This window comes from Drosophila innubila (assembly GCF_004354385.1).
Source record: "Drosophila innubila isolate TH190305 chromosome 3L unlocalized genomic scaffold, UK_Dinn_1.0 0_D_3L, whole genome shotgun sequence".
Lineage (NCBI taxonomy): Eukaryota > Metazoa > Arthropoda > Insecta > Diptera > Drosophilidae > Drosophila > Drosophila innubila.
Window position 1 is genome coordinate 25,752,225 of NW_022995376.1, and position 11,973 is coordinate 25,764,197.

General features: G+C 39.9%; 1 protein-coding gene across 1 annotated transcript; it reads right to left on the reverse strand.

Annotated features, from left to right (window-relative positions):
* Positions 1 to 4,125: 4,125 nt before the first annotated feature.
* On the reverse strand, positions 4,126 to 9,536 carry LOC117788062 (zinc finger protein sens). Its single transcript, XM_034626720.1, has 4 exons — positions 9,386 to 9,536; positions 7,656 to 8,758; positions 5,143 to 5,293; positions 4,126 to 4,639 (listed from the first exon to the last, which is right to left on the reverse strand). Exons 1-4 carry the CDS (start codon positions 9,534 to 9,536, stop codon positions 4,404 to 4,406), a joined length of 1,641 nt encoding a protein of 546 aa, XP_034482611.1. The 3' UTR covers positions 4,126 to 4,403.
* Between the last annotated feature and the right edge of the window lie 2,437 nt (positions 9,537 to 11,973).

Below are 11,973 nucleotides of genomic sequence, written 5' to 3' on the forward strand. Positions count from 1 at the left end.
GCCAGCGAACTTGGTAAACTATTTCTTCCTGCATTTTTTTACAGCAAGCTTTAATGAACTCTATGAGCGTAAGTATAACTTCAAATCATAGTTGGAAAGTTTTGTATATCTTTTAAAAAAACCTCTTTACGGGGTAAAAGTCCAGTGACGAAAATCATTCCATTCCCCAAAAATGTCTGATATAAAATTTTGTGACGAACAATATTTAAATAAATATATAAATTTAAAACAAAAACAAATAAGTTAACAAAACAAAATTACATTCTGCATCATTCGCAAAAAGGTTGAGCTTCTTATTACTTAATACTTAGTTTTTACGCAGTGCCCAATGTAATTTTTTTTTATCGGTATTTTCCATATAAGCTGTATACTTTGAAAGTCGCCTTTCGAACCCTTCGTGCTGCTTTCGTCACTAGCGCGAACTGGCGTCCGCAGTGATTTTAATATCAATAACTAATATTAATAATGAAGACAAGTGGAATAATTGACTCTCACATTAGTTCAGCTTTTGATGAAATTGCAACCAAATATTTATTTAAACAAACACAAATTCAAAGCCGGAATTAAAAATAGGTTTAATTTAATTAACTTTACTTTAAATGCCCATAAAGAACATTTTTCTCATCTCAATTTATATACGTAATATGTAGATACATTAAAATACGTAAAATCTCTCTGCAGTTTAACTATCATAGACTGATTTTGTTATACATACTTTCTAATAAGTGGTCTTTAATGCCAACTCTAGAAGTATTTATTAAGATTGCAAGTTGACCAACTTAGTATTGTAATATTTCGAATAAGTACAATAAATGAATAGTATTAATAATACTGTCAGTTGGATTATGAATTGAATAGTTTTCGAATTAATTATTAATATGATTCTTTATTACATATGCAACATTCAGCTGCTCTCGGGTATCTCATAATATTATCACACTGCACACTCTCTAAGTGTCAATCAGTAACAATCAATAGTACATTCATTTCAAATTCCCAGCTCAAAATGCAGGTGACAATGTTTAATCAAAGAAAACTACAGCTATCATAACTTATCAATTTCGAGTCGGGGAAAACTCATAAAAAATGAGGCACACAAAGAAATGAGAGCGATTCAGAGAGTCAGGCACAGACCGGGACTGGAAGAGGACCAGGCCGGCCGTAGGGTCTATCAAAATTGGGTCATTTGGCCTGGTGAAGTTGCTGCCACAGCCGCTTGTAATATCGATGAGCGTGACAGGTGCAGGCGCACTTACAACAGTTGTTGTTGCTTCTCTTGTTGTTGGTTTTCTTTATTTTTAATTTTTTTTTTTTTTTTGGTGCATGCACCTTCCTTTGGTTTTTGGTTTTCGCATGCATCAGCTTGCGGCACACTCCCTCAAGGTGCACGGGCCTAGATTAGACTAAGATTGCAGTCAGATCTCAATCTTGAAGTTTTGCGGTTGCCTGAAAGATTTTTGACTGCCGTTGGATTTATTGTGTGTGTGTGTCGTGGTGGCGTGTGTCCCATGTCAAATGGAGCTCTACTCGTACCACTGCCTTGGTATTACCACAGCATGTTCCAATGATCAGACTCTGCTGCTGCTGTTGTAATTTGGCTCGACTTTGAGCCTGGCATATGTTTGCAATAAACCGGCTTTGAGCACGCGTCGTCTGGCTCACAATTATTGAGCCAGGACGACGACGACGACGACGAAGACGATGACAACGACAGGTTCCAGGATTCAGCAGGTGCTGTCCTGGCGCGCCACTTGTGCGGCTCAAAAACGAATCGGAATCAGCGCTGTGATGCGCTTACAACGAAAGGACATAAACATAAATGAGCCGCTGTTACATTGCCTCTCTCCTGCTCTCCCGACTCCTGCTTACAGGTGCCTTTTGCCTTTTTGACTGTTGTCTGCTGCCTGTTGTTGCCACACATCCCTTGTTGGCCAACCTTTTAATTGTGCCCTCGGCTTAGTTCACCTGCAGCAGCCTCGCAGTCGCTGTTGCAGTCGCTGTTGCAGTTGCAGTCGCTGTCGACGTCGACGTCGCAGTTGCAACTGGCAACTGACCTAAGACATCTTTTTTCATATGATGTCCTCCACGTATGCTCGATCCTCTGCTCGATCGCTTCACCTTTTAGCCGCAACTATTATTTTTATTAATAGCCAAAGTCAAAGTCACCTGCCCGGGCACCTACGGCTAGGGGTAGCCGGAAAACGGATATGTTGCGGGCCCTGTCTCACTGTCTTGGCCACATTGAGCCACTTCTAAGACAATTTCCTCTTAATTTTCACTTGAGTTTCCTTCATTTCGTTTCATTTCTTTTATTTTTTTGGGGTTGCAGCTGAGCGCAGCTTTTGTTCGACTTCCACTGCCTTTCCTCTTGTTTTTTATGGGGGCTTGTCGGTTATTTGTATTTGAATGCTGTACAAATTCAAATGGCATGACAAATTATGTGGGCTCAGGTGTTAACTGTTAGCTGCGTAGGGGTTAACAAACCTAGAGCCACCATATGGCAGCTACAATCGCAAAGTGTCCCTTCGTCTGCAACTAACCTATCGCATTGCTGATTGCCTGGTGAATCGTATCCTATCTGACGCAATTGGTAGCGGAATAGTATGCAATCCATAGAACTCTCACTTAACCTAACTTCACCTGCCTGTATCTCCAATCTCCTACGAGTACTTCCACTTGATAGGGTAGAGCAATTTATCGCTTTGTCGGCACTTGACCAAAGTCCTTGAGCTGAATTGTTTTCCAGCCGCCAATGCAATTGAACTGCATATTTTTGATCGCCGCTGTATGCTGTTCTCATTTTTTGTCCAATATTTTGTCAATTTCGATCAATTTGTTGCATGCCACAACACACAAGGCACAAGTGGCAAACGGACTGCTGCAAAGTGAAATCCTTGCCAAATGCTCGCTGATTTTGATTGCAGCTACCGATGAATGGCGATAATGAGCTCAGATCTCAGATCTCAGATCTCAGATGATGAGTCGGTGATTTGTAAACTGCCAAACTTCATTTCACGAGTTTTAAAGTGCCGAAAAAGGCATTGACATTCGGTTTGCTCAAATTGCGATCAACAATCGTTCCCAATCGATGATCGCTCTTGATCTCTCTCTCCTTGTCGCACTCACTCTCAACTCTGAGACGCAATTAGCTCGAACTTCGAACACTTATTGGCGTTTTCCCGTGCTCCAGCCCTTTCTCCTTCCCCTTCCCATCTTCAGGCTTGCGGAACTTGGGACTTGTAACGCGGCGTTTTACAAAGCGCATTTTCCGCATGCCACAATGAGAGAAGATCAAAGATCACCGCGGCACCCGAAACAGGAGCAGTCCCATTGACCATTGCCCAATCCCCAGTCTCCAGTCTCCTGTGTGTCTGCAATTGAGTACGTGCAAATATTTAACTATAAAATCAGGTTTTTGGGGTCCCCAAACCATATTTGCAATGCTTAACGCAATTCGTAACAAATTTTTACTTAAAGAATTCAGCCATTTGAGCATCCAGAACGTCCTTGAAAATTGCTTTAAATATCAAAATAGAACATTTCTCCTAATAGGATTCTCTGCTTAGTGCCTCACTATACAAGTTACAAATAAATTGATCCTTATGTTTGAAATTTGATCTGAAACCCAACTTATCTAATATAAACAAACATCAGATTTTCTTTAGCTTTGAACTTTATTTTGCCAAATAATAAAATTTATAAAATATAACTAAATACAATAAAATTAATTTATAAATTATACAAATACAAATAATATTAAAAATTAAAAAACTTAATTATGCGTTTAAATAGGCGACATTTCTAATTAGGCTTAAAAGATGTGTGTTTAAATAAATATATTAATTTATATAAATTTAACATTAAGACAGACAAAAATTTTGACAGTTTTAGTTACGCTTTTTGCCAAGTGTTCTTTGTTGTTGTTGTAGTCTTTGGTACTTTTAGCTGCGTTTTTTTTTTTGCTTTTTACTAGGCCAATTTGAAATTTGGTATTTAGGGTAAAACAAAATCAAAAGTCAATAAAAAACATTAAGTATTCAATAAATTATGTTAACTTAGATTTAGATAATATTTAATATATATTAGCTTAATTTCTAATAGAAAGTCTTTTGATTTTTTTTCTCAGTATATACAGAACTTATATCTAGAATTGAGCAAATATCTTAAGTATCTCAAACAACTAGAGTGGGAGAAATGATCTTTCGATTCCCTTAACAATATTTTGGATGCCTTAACAAAAACAAACTTTGGCTTCATAGCGACGACTTAGACGACTTTGCATTTGCAGGCGAGCCAACTGGGTAAACTGGTTTCGGGTAATCCTACTGGGTCTCTGGTGTCTCATTTACTATGAGCTACGAATCGATCGATTGGTATATCGGTCTATTAATCTATCGATCACCTCAACAACTGCTGCTGCTGACCTCCATTTTGATGAGGGGGGGAGGAGTCAATGCTCCAGCTGCCTCCTCGTGGCGACTCTCTCGATGGCGTCGCAGATCCACCTTACGCTGGAAGGATTGATCACAGAGTCCACATCCGAAGGGTTTGTATCCTGTATGCTTTCGCATATGCGTGATCAGATTGGAGCTTTGGCTGAAGGCTTTCAGGCAGACGGTGCATTTGTGGGGCTTTTCACCTGCAATCAGAGAAGGAGAAAGGAGGTTAGAAATCAATAAAACAATTATCATAATGAAAATACAGACGGTCTGTTAATTTTACGATAGCACGTGTCCTTTTCAGCAATTAGACAAATTGAAACAAGATAAGCATCAAAAACACTCGCTGATTTAAATGGTTTCAGCGAACAAATTAGGGTGGCATAAATCACATGAGGGTGGCTTTATTCATTACTAACCTGTTGACAGTTCTCATAAAATTGTTGACCCAAAACAGAGTGTTGAACAAATTATTCAATTTACTCTTATTAGCTAACTATTTACTTTATTCTAAGCCTATTTTTTTGCTGTAAGAAGATCAAATAATATGGAATGTTTTCAGCACTTGTCAAAGCCTATTTCATGTGGGTCAACAACTGTGCCAACCAAATATTCGTATCAAATATGCTAATTTGTCAAGCTGATCGCGAGAGGGAGCGAAAGAGAGAGAGGGAGGGAGAGAAAGAGAGCTCATTCAACTTACCCGTATGTATGTAGGTATGCTTCTTCATATCGGACTTCTGATGGAATCGCTTGCCACAATACTGGCAGGGATATGGCCGAGTATCGCTGTGTATGAGCAGATGTGTGGATAATGTCGAGGAGCGTTTGAACGACTTGCCGCATTGTTTACACTGTAAAAGAAAGAAAAGAATCCAAATTGGAACACGTTAAATATTTATTCAGAACGAGTCACAATAATCCCGAGTCACAAAATGCCCCCGACTCTAGCCCCAAAAAACTCTTTTGTTTGGACAGCCTGAAACTGAAGTTGAAACCGAAATTGAAATTGAAAACGAGACAGAAACCGAAACTGAAACAAAGTACAGAAAGTCGCGTCAAATAAAATCTCAAACAACATAATAATAAAGTGTGTTCCAAATACTTATGAATTAAACTAGATTTGTGAGTGGGGCAAATATTTGACGACAGGTGAGAGGAGAGACTCTGGGTAAAACCAAATGGTGGGGGAGGGGTTAAGACTTTGACATGTGCTGTTTGGACTGACAGGGGGATAGAAAGGGATGCGGGTCGGATTATCTATATAAGTATTATAATAATTTTTGCGTTTATTTTTAAGAAACACCTAAGTAAATATAAGATCAGCTCAATGCTAAATACTAAATGCTAAATCTCATGTAGAACTCATTTCTCCACATATTCGTATAACAAAAGTCATCATGGAGCTAAGGTTGAATATTAAATGATGTTAACTTATATTATTTGTAGGCCAAACACAGCTGTTGGACATTCTCGGCCGAGGACTATGCACTACGGATTGGGGACTGGGAACTGGGGAATGGGGATCGTAACATCTTCGCTGCGAGATTAAATGTTTGCACAGTTTGTGTTGCTGCAACATGCAAGTATCTAAACATTGTCGCTCCCGTATTGACACAACTCAATCCCATAGCCAAGCTGAGCTGGTCTGGCCCGGGTTGGTCTGGCCTAGCAATCGAACGCTACGTGTGTGACATTTATAACAACAACCACAATAATAATACTTACTAAAATGAGAAAAACCTTTCGAAAACCTACGCATATTGTAAATTGACACAAGTGCGCTCGTTGCTCGAAACAACAATTTCTTTCTCTGACTGTATTTCGTATTTTTATTTTGTTTTCTGTATTTAATTTGTTGCTGTTGATTTTTTCACCGTTTTGGGATTTTCTATTTGTGCAATGCATTGGATATTGGTTGCTATCGATGGGACTAGATGGCGGCCCAATTAGTTGCCCCATTGTTACATTTAGTCTGAGCCATAATGTCAATTTGCTCAAGTCGACCCAAAACGGAAGTTGGCAAAACTCTCGCGTAGAAACCCCAACGTGAGTCAGACTCAAGACCTAAACCCAAGCCCAGACTCGAAGCTGACCGGGTGGGCCTCACACCATACACACCACACACACACACACACACACACACACACACACATCACTCACCACATTCAACAACAGATGTAAAGACTTACAAAAATGCGAGTCCAAGTCGAAAAAAAAGTGAGATACTCATAAGTGAAGTCTGCGCCTGCGCCAAGGACTTGAGCAACTGTTTTGACCATATGCTTATGCCCTGGAAACCCTTCTATGGTATCGCATTTCACCAAAAAAAAACCAACCTCCGACCCCTCTACATTAAATGTGTGAAAAAAACGAAGTTGCCCGACGCGGGCGTTGAAGTGCCTTTGATATAAACAAAAAATGACAACGGGGGTAGTCAGGGCATGAACATACCACTCGACCCTACTTCAGTATCGGGTTCGGGTTCGAGTCAAGTCGTGTGTCACTGTCGTGTGGCTAATGTGGCAGAAAATATTTAAGAGGCCTTTAACAAAATGACAATTATGATTGGGCCAAAAGGTATTGCGCGTAATTTCAACATAAATCTTCCGGAGGTACCCCCTCTACCGTCTATCTATTGACCACATCCAGCAAAAAATAATCAAAATTATTTGATTAACTAATTGCGTGATTTCGATTGTGCTTAATTGAATTTCCATAGAAGAGTTTAGTTTGTTTTCTTTATTACACAATACGAATACGAGTACGAGTTCGAGTATTTGCTGTGCCACTTTTCTAAATTGAAATGGGTGGTAGAATCGGGCGTCCATCTATTGATAGCGATTGCGATGGCCAATGGACAATTAAAACGCGACAGGACCTTCAAAATATGAAACAATTAACACGGGGGAATTGTAAGACACGCAATGCAACCGATTCGTTTAGTACGTGAATGTTGGAGGAGTCTTATGCAATTTATGAGGTTTCTCTCAACATTGAAAAGGGGTTGCTCTGTTGTCACGTGATAGAGTCATTAGTGACAAGGACAACATACAGATTTCAAAAAAATTCCACTTTAAGATTTGTGAAAGAAAGTGGCAGGTAAAGCGATTGTAGCTTAGGTTCATCAGGTATATTCTGCACTTCCGCTAGCTTCAGCTTCCACTTTAAATCAACTCAAGTCAATAAAAAAATGTTGACTTCCCGTCTGCTTACCTGAAAATTTCTTCCACTGCGCTTCTCCTCGCACTCGCCTTGATATGATGATGAGGAGGACGAACGACGTGCAACATCTGTGGCTGTTGAATCAGGATGTTGCTGCTGTTGTTGCTGCTGCTGTTGGTGCAACTGTTGTTGCTGCTGTTGCTGGGTCGTGTGTTTCTGTTGCTGGTGTTGATTACGCATATAACCAAACTCGGCGGCTGCCACAAGTCCCATGAGAGCCGCTGCCGAACGGTTGTTATCCTGTTCGTTTTCGGCCTTAATTTGATGCTGCTGCTGTTGTAGTTGTTGCTGTTGCTGTTGCTGCTGCTGTTGTTGCGACTTCAGGTGCTGCGTGAGCAACTCCAGATTGTTGCCAGTGAGGCCGGCCATGAAAGCGCTGCGATGCGCGTACTGCTGCTGCTGAGCGGTCTCAAAGTCCAGATCCTGCGCCACATTTGTCTTGGGCGCCAGCGAGGAGAGCGGAGACTGCAGTGACGATATCGAAGCTGCCGAGCGACGCTCGTATTTAAACTTGCGCACTATGGGATCCACATGCTGCTCCTCGTCCTCCTCCGCTGACATTGCTGCTGCCTCAATTCGCGTGGATCTCTCGCACATGGAAGCTGGTGACCAAATGATGTTGCCCTGAGATCGACGCTGTTGTGGAGTAGCTGCATTTGCCGTCATCAGATTAACAGCCCTTAAAGGAGGGGGCGTGGCATTGGTTAGAGTGCTCAGCTGCAGTGGTTGCTCGGCATCACTGAGGCTACCGCCGCTCAAGCTTCTACTGCTGCTGCTGCTGCTGTTGTGATCATGATCCTGATCCTGATCCTGATCCGAGTCAGCAATTGCACGCTGCTTGGTGCTCAGATTTAGTGGCATATCCTCGTCTTGTTGCAGCATCAATTGCTTGCTGCTGCTGATGAGTTGTTGCTCCTGTTCCTTCTCTGGCGTCAGCGCATAGTCGCGATCCCGTTGGTTCAGTATAACAGAGGCAGGCGATTTGGGCGTCATGGGTGTTAGGGGCGTGCCCAGAGCAGAGGCCGAGGAGAGAAGAAACTGTGGCCAGAGCAAAGCGCTGGAGTAGATCAGAGGATTGTAGAGGAAGGGTAAATCTGTAAGGGCAACACAAGAATGGCAATGGTCAAAATACTGAACTACTTGAGCATGATAGAGATAAGATACTCTTTTCTCTTCAGATTAACTGTAATAAAGTTAAATTCAAATATTTGCTAGAGAGATACTTTTGTATATATATTTGCATTGGAAGATCAATTGATCCTTGATACACTTAAAGAGATTTTCACCTTTTCATTAAAACATTGTCAAATATTTCTATAAACTCAAAGTCAGTTGATTCCAATTATTAAGTTATTTTATTTGCTAGATTTGAGATATTTTTATATATCAACTAATCGTCAAAGATACCTTTCACACTTTCTATGGAAGATTGCTAAACACAGCTAAGATACTTTTGTATTTGTTTTTGCGTTCGAAAATGAACTGATCCTTGAATTACTTTAAAAGCGATTTTCACGCTTTCTACAGCAGATTGTGAAAATCCATGTCAAATTGATCCATAAGTAATGTATATTTTTGAGCTATTTAATTTTCTAAAGCTATGATTCTTTTGAATCTTTTGTAGGATTTGATCAGTTGACCGATCCTTGAGCTACTTAAATAGATCTTCACACTTTTGAAGGGGATTTAAACCTCTTGCTAATAGGATAAGTTACACTTACCTCTGTTATTCAATTTCTGAGCCGCCGCAGATGCTATCACAGTATTGAAAGCTGAGGCTCTCTGCATCCACTGCTTGTCCAGCGATTGACCCGCGTAACCCGCTGGACTTGGCTGCGAGTGCGGCGATGGTGGGGGCGACAAATGATTCATTTTGGGGTTTTAACACTGGCTCTTTGGTATGCCAACAAAGTGCACTTTATTCACAATTTGGCTAAGAGGCAAATAATAGCCAGGATTGAAATTCAATTCAATAACACGCGCGGAAATAGATGTTTCACAATTGGAATTTGTTTGCTTGTTTTTTATTATTTGGTCAATGTGTTACTGAGGATCTATAACGAATATGTGCTCTTTTTTTGGCAACAGATCTGGTAAAGTCAAAACTTGGCTCACTGAGAGACGAACACGTCTGTATCGCTCGGTGCTTCGCACCTGACTGAATCTTTGGCCGATTGTGCGGTTCTAAATTGAGCCAACGGTGAAGCGAGTGCCAGTACCAGGCAACTACCAACGACTACAACTTGGCCCAAAATCGAGGCTCTGTCTCTGTGTGTGTATGTGTGTGTAAGCCGAATCAAAACGAACCCTCATTACATTCGTATTGGTGCTTTAATGTTGACTTTAGTGGTGGCTCTTGAGCCCTTTTGTCTCTCTCTCTCTCTCTCTGTCTCAGTGTGTGTGTGTGTGTGTGTACGTGTGTTGCCAACTCTGGTTTTTCACCTTTGGCAGCAGTTGGCGGCAGTTGCCGCTGTTGTTGTTGTTGTTGTTATTGCTGTCCTGCATGTTGTAAGGGTCAAGACACACAGTTACGCAGCGCCAGCGTTTTCTTCTCTCCCTTTTCTTTGCTCTCTTGTTCTTCTCTCTATCAGTTGCTTTGATCGTGCGCAGCTCATGTGGTTGTTGTTGTTGCTTTGCCGCTGCTGCTGTTGTTGGTTGTTGTTGTTGTTGGCAGCACGCGTTTCTCAACTAATTGGTATGCAGTTAAAGTTTGGCGGGCGTTTGTTGTTGTTGTTGTTGTTGTTGTTATTGCTTTGCTCCCTTCGACCCGCTGTCCTTTTGCGTAATGTAACTGTTACAGTTGCTGTTGCTGCTACTGCTGTTGTTGTTTTTGTAGCCGTTGTTGTCGTTGGCCCAACTGACACCAACTGTTGGCCAGCTCGGGGATTGGGATTGGAATTGGGATTGTGACTCAGCTAAGAGTTGCATGCCTGATCAATCGAAACAACCGAAGGATGTTTGCAACAACACTCGGGGGTGAGAAAGTGGCAAACAGTGATCTGATCCGAGGGTGTGTGTGTGTTTCGGATATATAGACAAATTATCAGATTATCAAATGTTTAAGCACTCGTAAAATAAATATACAAATTAATTGTATTTGCTTAAGCCTTACATTCAAGTATTTAATAAAACTATGAGTTTATCTCACTTTTATAGTCAATAGAAATAATTACCTATAATACTAGAATAAAATACTAGTTGAAAAGAATCCTTAGCTTTAGTTTTAATTCCGCAAAAGTAATACTAGTTTTTAATTAAAAAAAAAATATGTCTTTCTGTTTTATAAAACCCAAATCACTCTCTATTTATTAGAACCCGAAAAATCGAATCACAACAATACGTTACTAAGCCTATTAATGAAATTAAAAATTGTTCAATATTGTATTTTTTTTTTTACATTTGAATAACTGCTTATCATAATAAGAAGAGCATTAAATATGATTATGAACATGAATACACTTCTGAGCTATGAGTTAATTGCCAATCACTGTTTCAAGTAAAATCGGACTCTAAAATTTAGTAAAAGCAATCAGTCACCTTCATGGGTATTTAATAAGATTATTCAATACTATATGTCGTCCTACTGATGAGTTAACAGATGGATACGCTAAGGATCTATTCAATAATGTTTGAAAAAGAATCCTTTTCCAATCTTGAGTGCGGAATCATTGCAGAGGTGAAGAATTCTCTGTTTTAGTAACCCATTATAAATGGGGAGACCAATAAAACTTTTTCAAAATAATTGTATTCTATATTTTCTTAATGTTGCCGTATATAATAAAAACTCTCACATTTTTAAACTAGTCGGCCGGTGCTACAGTCGAGCATACTCGACTGTCGGAGACCCAGTACTTACTATGGCAAAAACTAATAATGGAAAAAATTGAAAAATATTTAGTTAACTTAAATGCATATTCTATCATATTGGTTACAATGTCTCATAAGACATAAAAAACTTTCATACTAAGACTTGATTTTCGCCCGATCGGTCCTATGACATCTATATGATATAGTGGTCCGATTTGAACCAACTTTGGACAGGGTATATAAAACCAAGTTTTATGAATATTTAATCAGTTTGGTTACGGTATCTCATTAAACAGAAAAGTTGTTCATATTAAGACTTAATTTTTGCCCGATCGATCCTATGACAGCTATATGATATAGTGGACCGATTTGAACCAACTTTGAACATGATATATAAAACCAAGTTTTATGTAAACTCTATCAGTTTGGTTACGATATCTGATTAAACAGAAAAGGTGTTCATATTAAGACTTTATTTTCACCTGATCGGTCATATGATAGC

Bases quoted from the DNA above. Each gene is read 5' to 3' on its own strand.
- LOC117788062 (XM_034626720.1), bottom strand. From the start codon at position 9,536: ATGAATCATTTGTCGCCCCCACCATCGCCGCACTCGCAGCCAAGTCCA. The intron at 8,759-9,385 runs GTAAGTGTAACT...TTGCCCTTACAG, and splicing joins TCAGAAATTGAATAACAGAG to ATTTACCCTTCCTCTACAAT. The intron at 4,640-5,142 runs GTAAGTTGAATG...CTCTGATTGCAG, and splicing joins GCATACCTACATACATACGG to GTGAAAAGCCCCACAAATGC.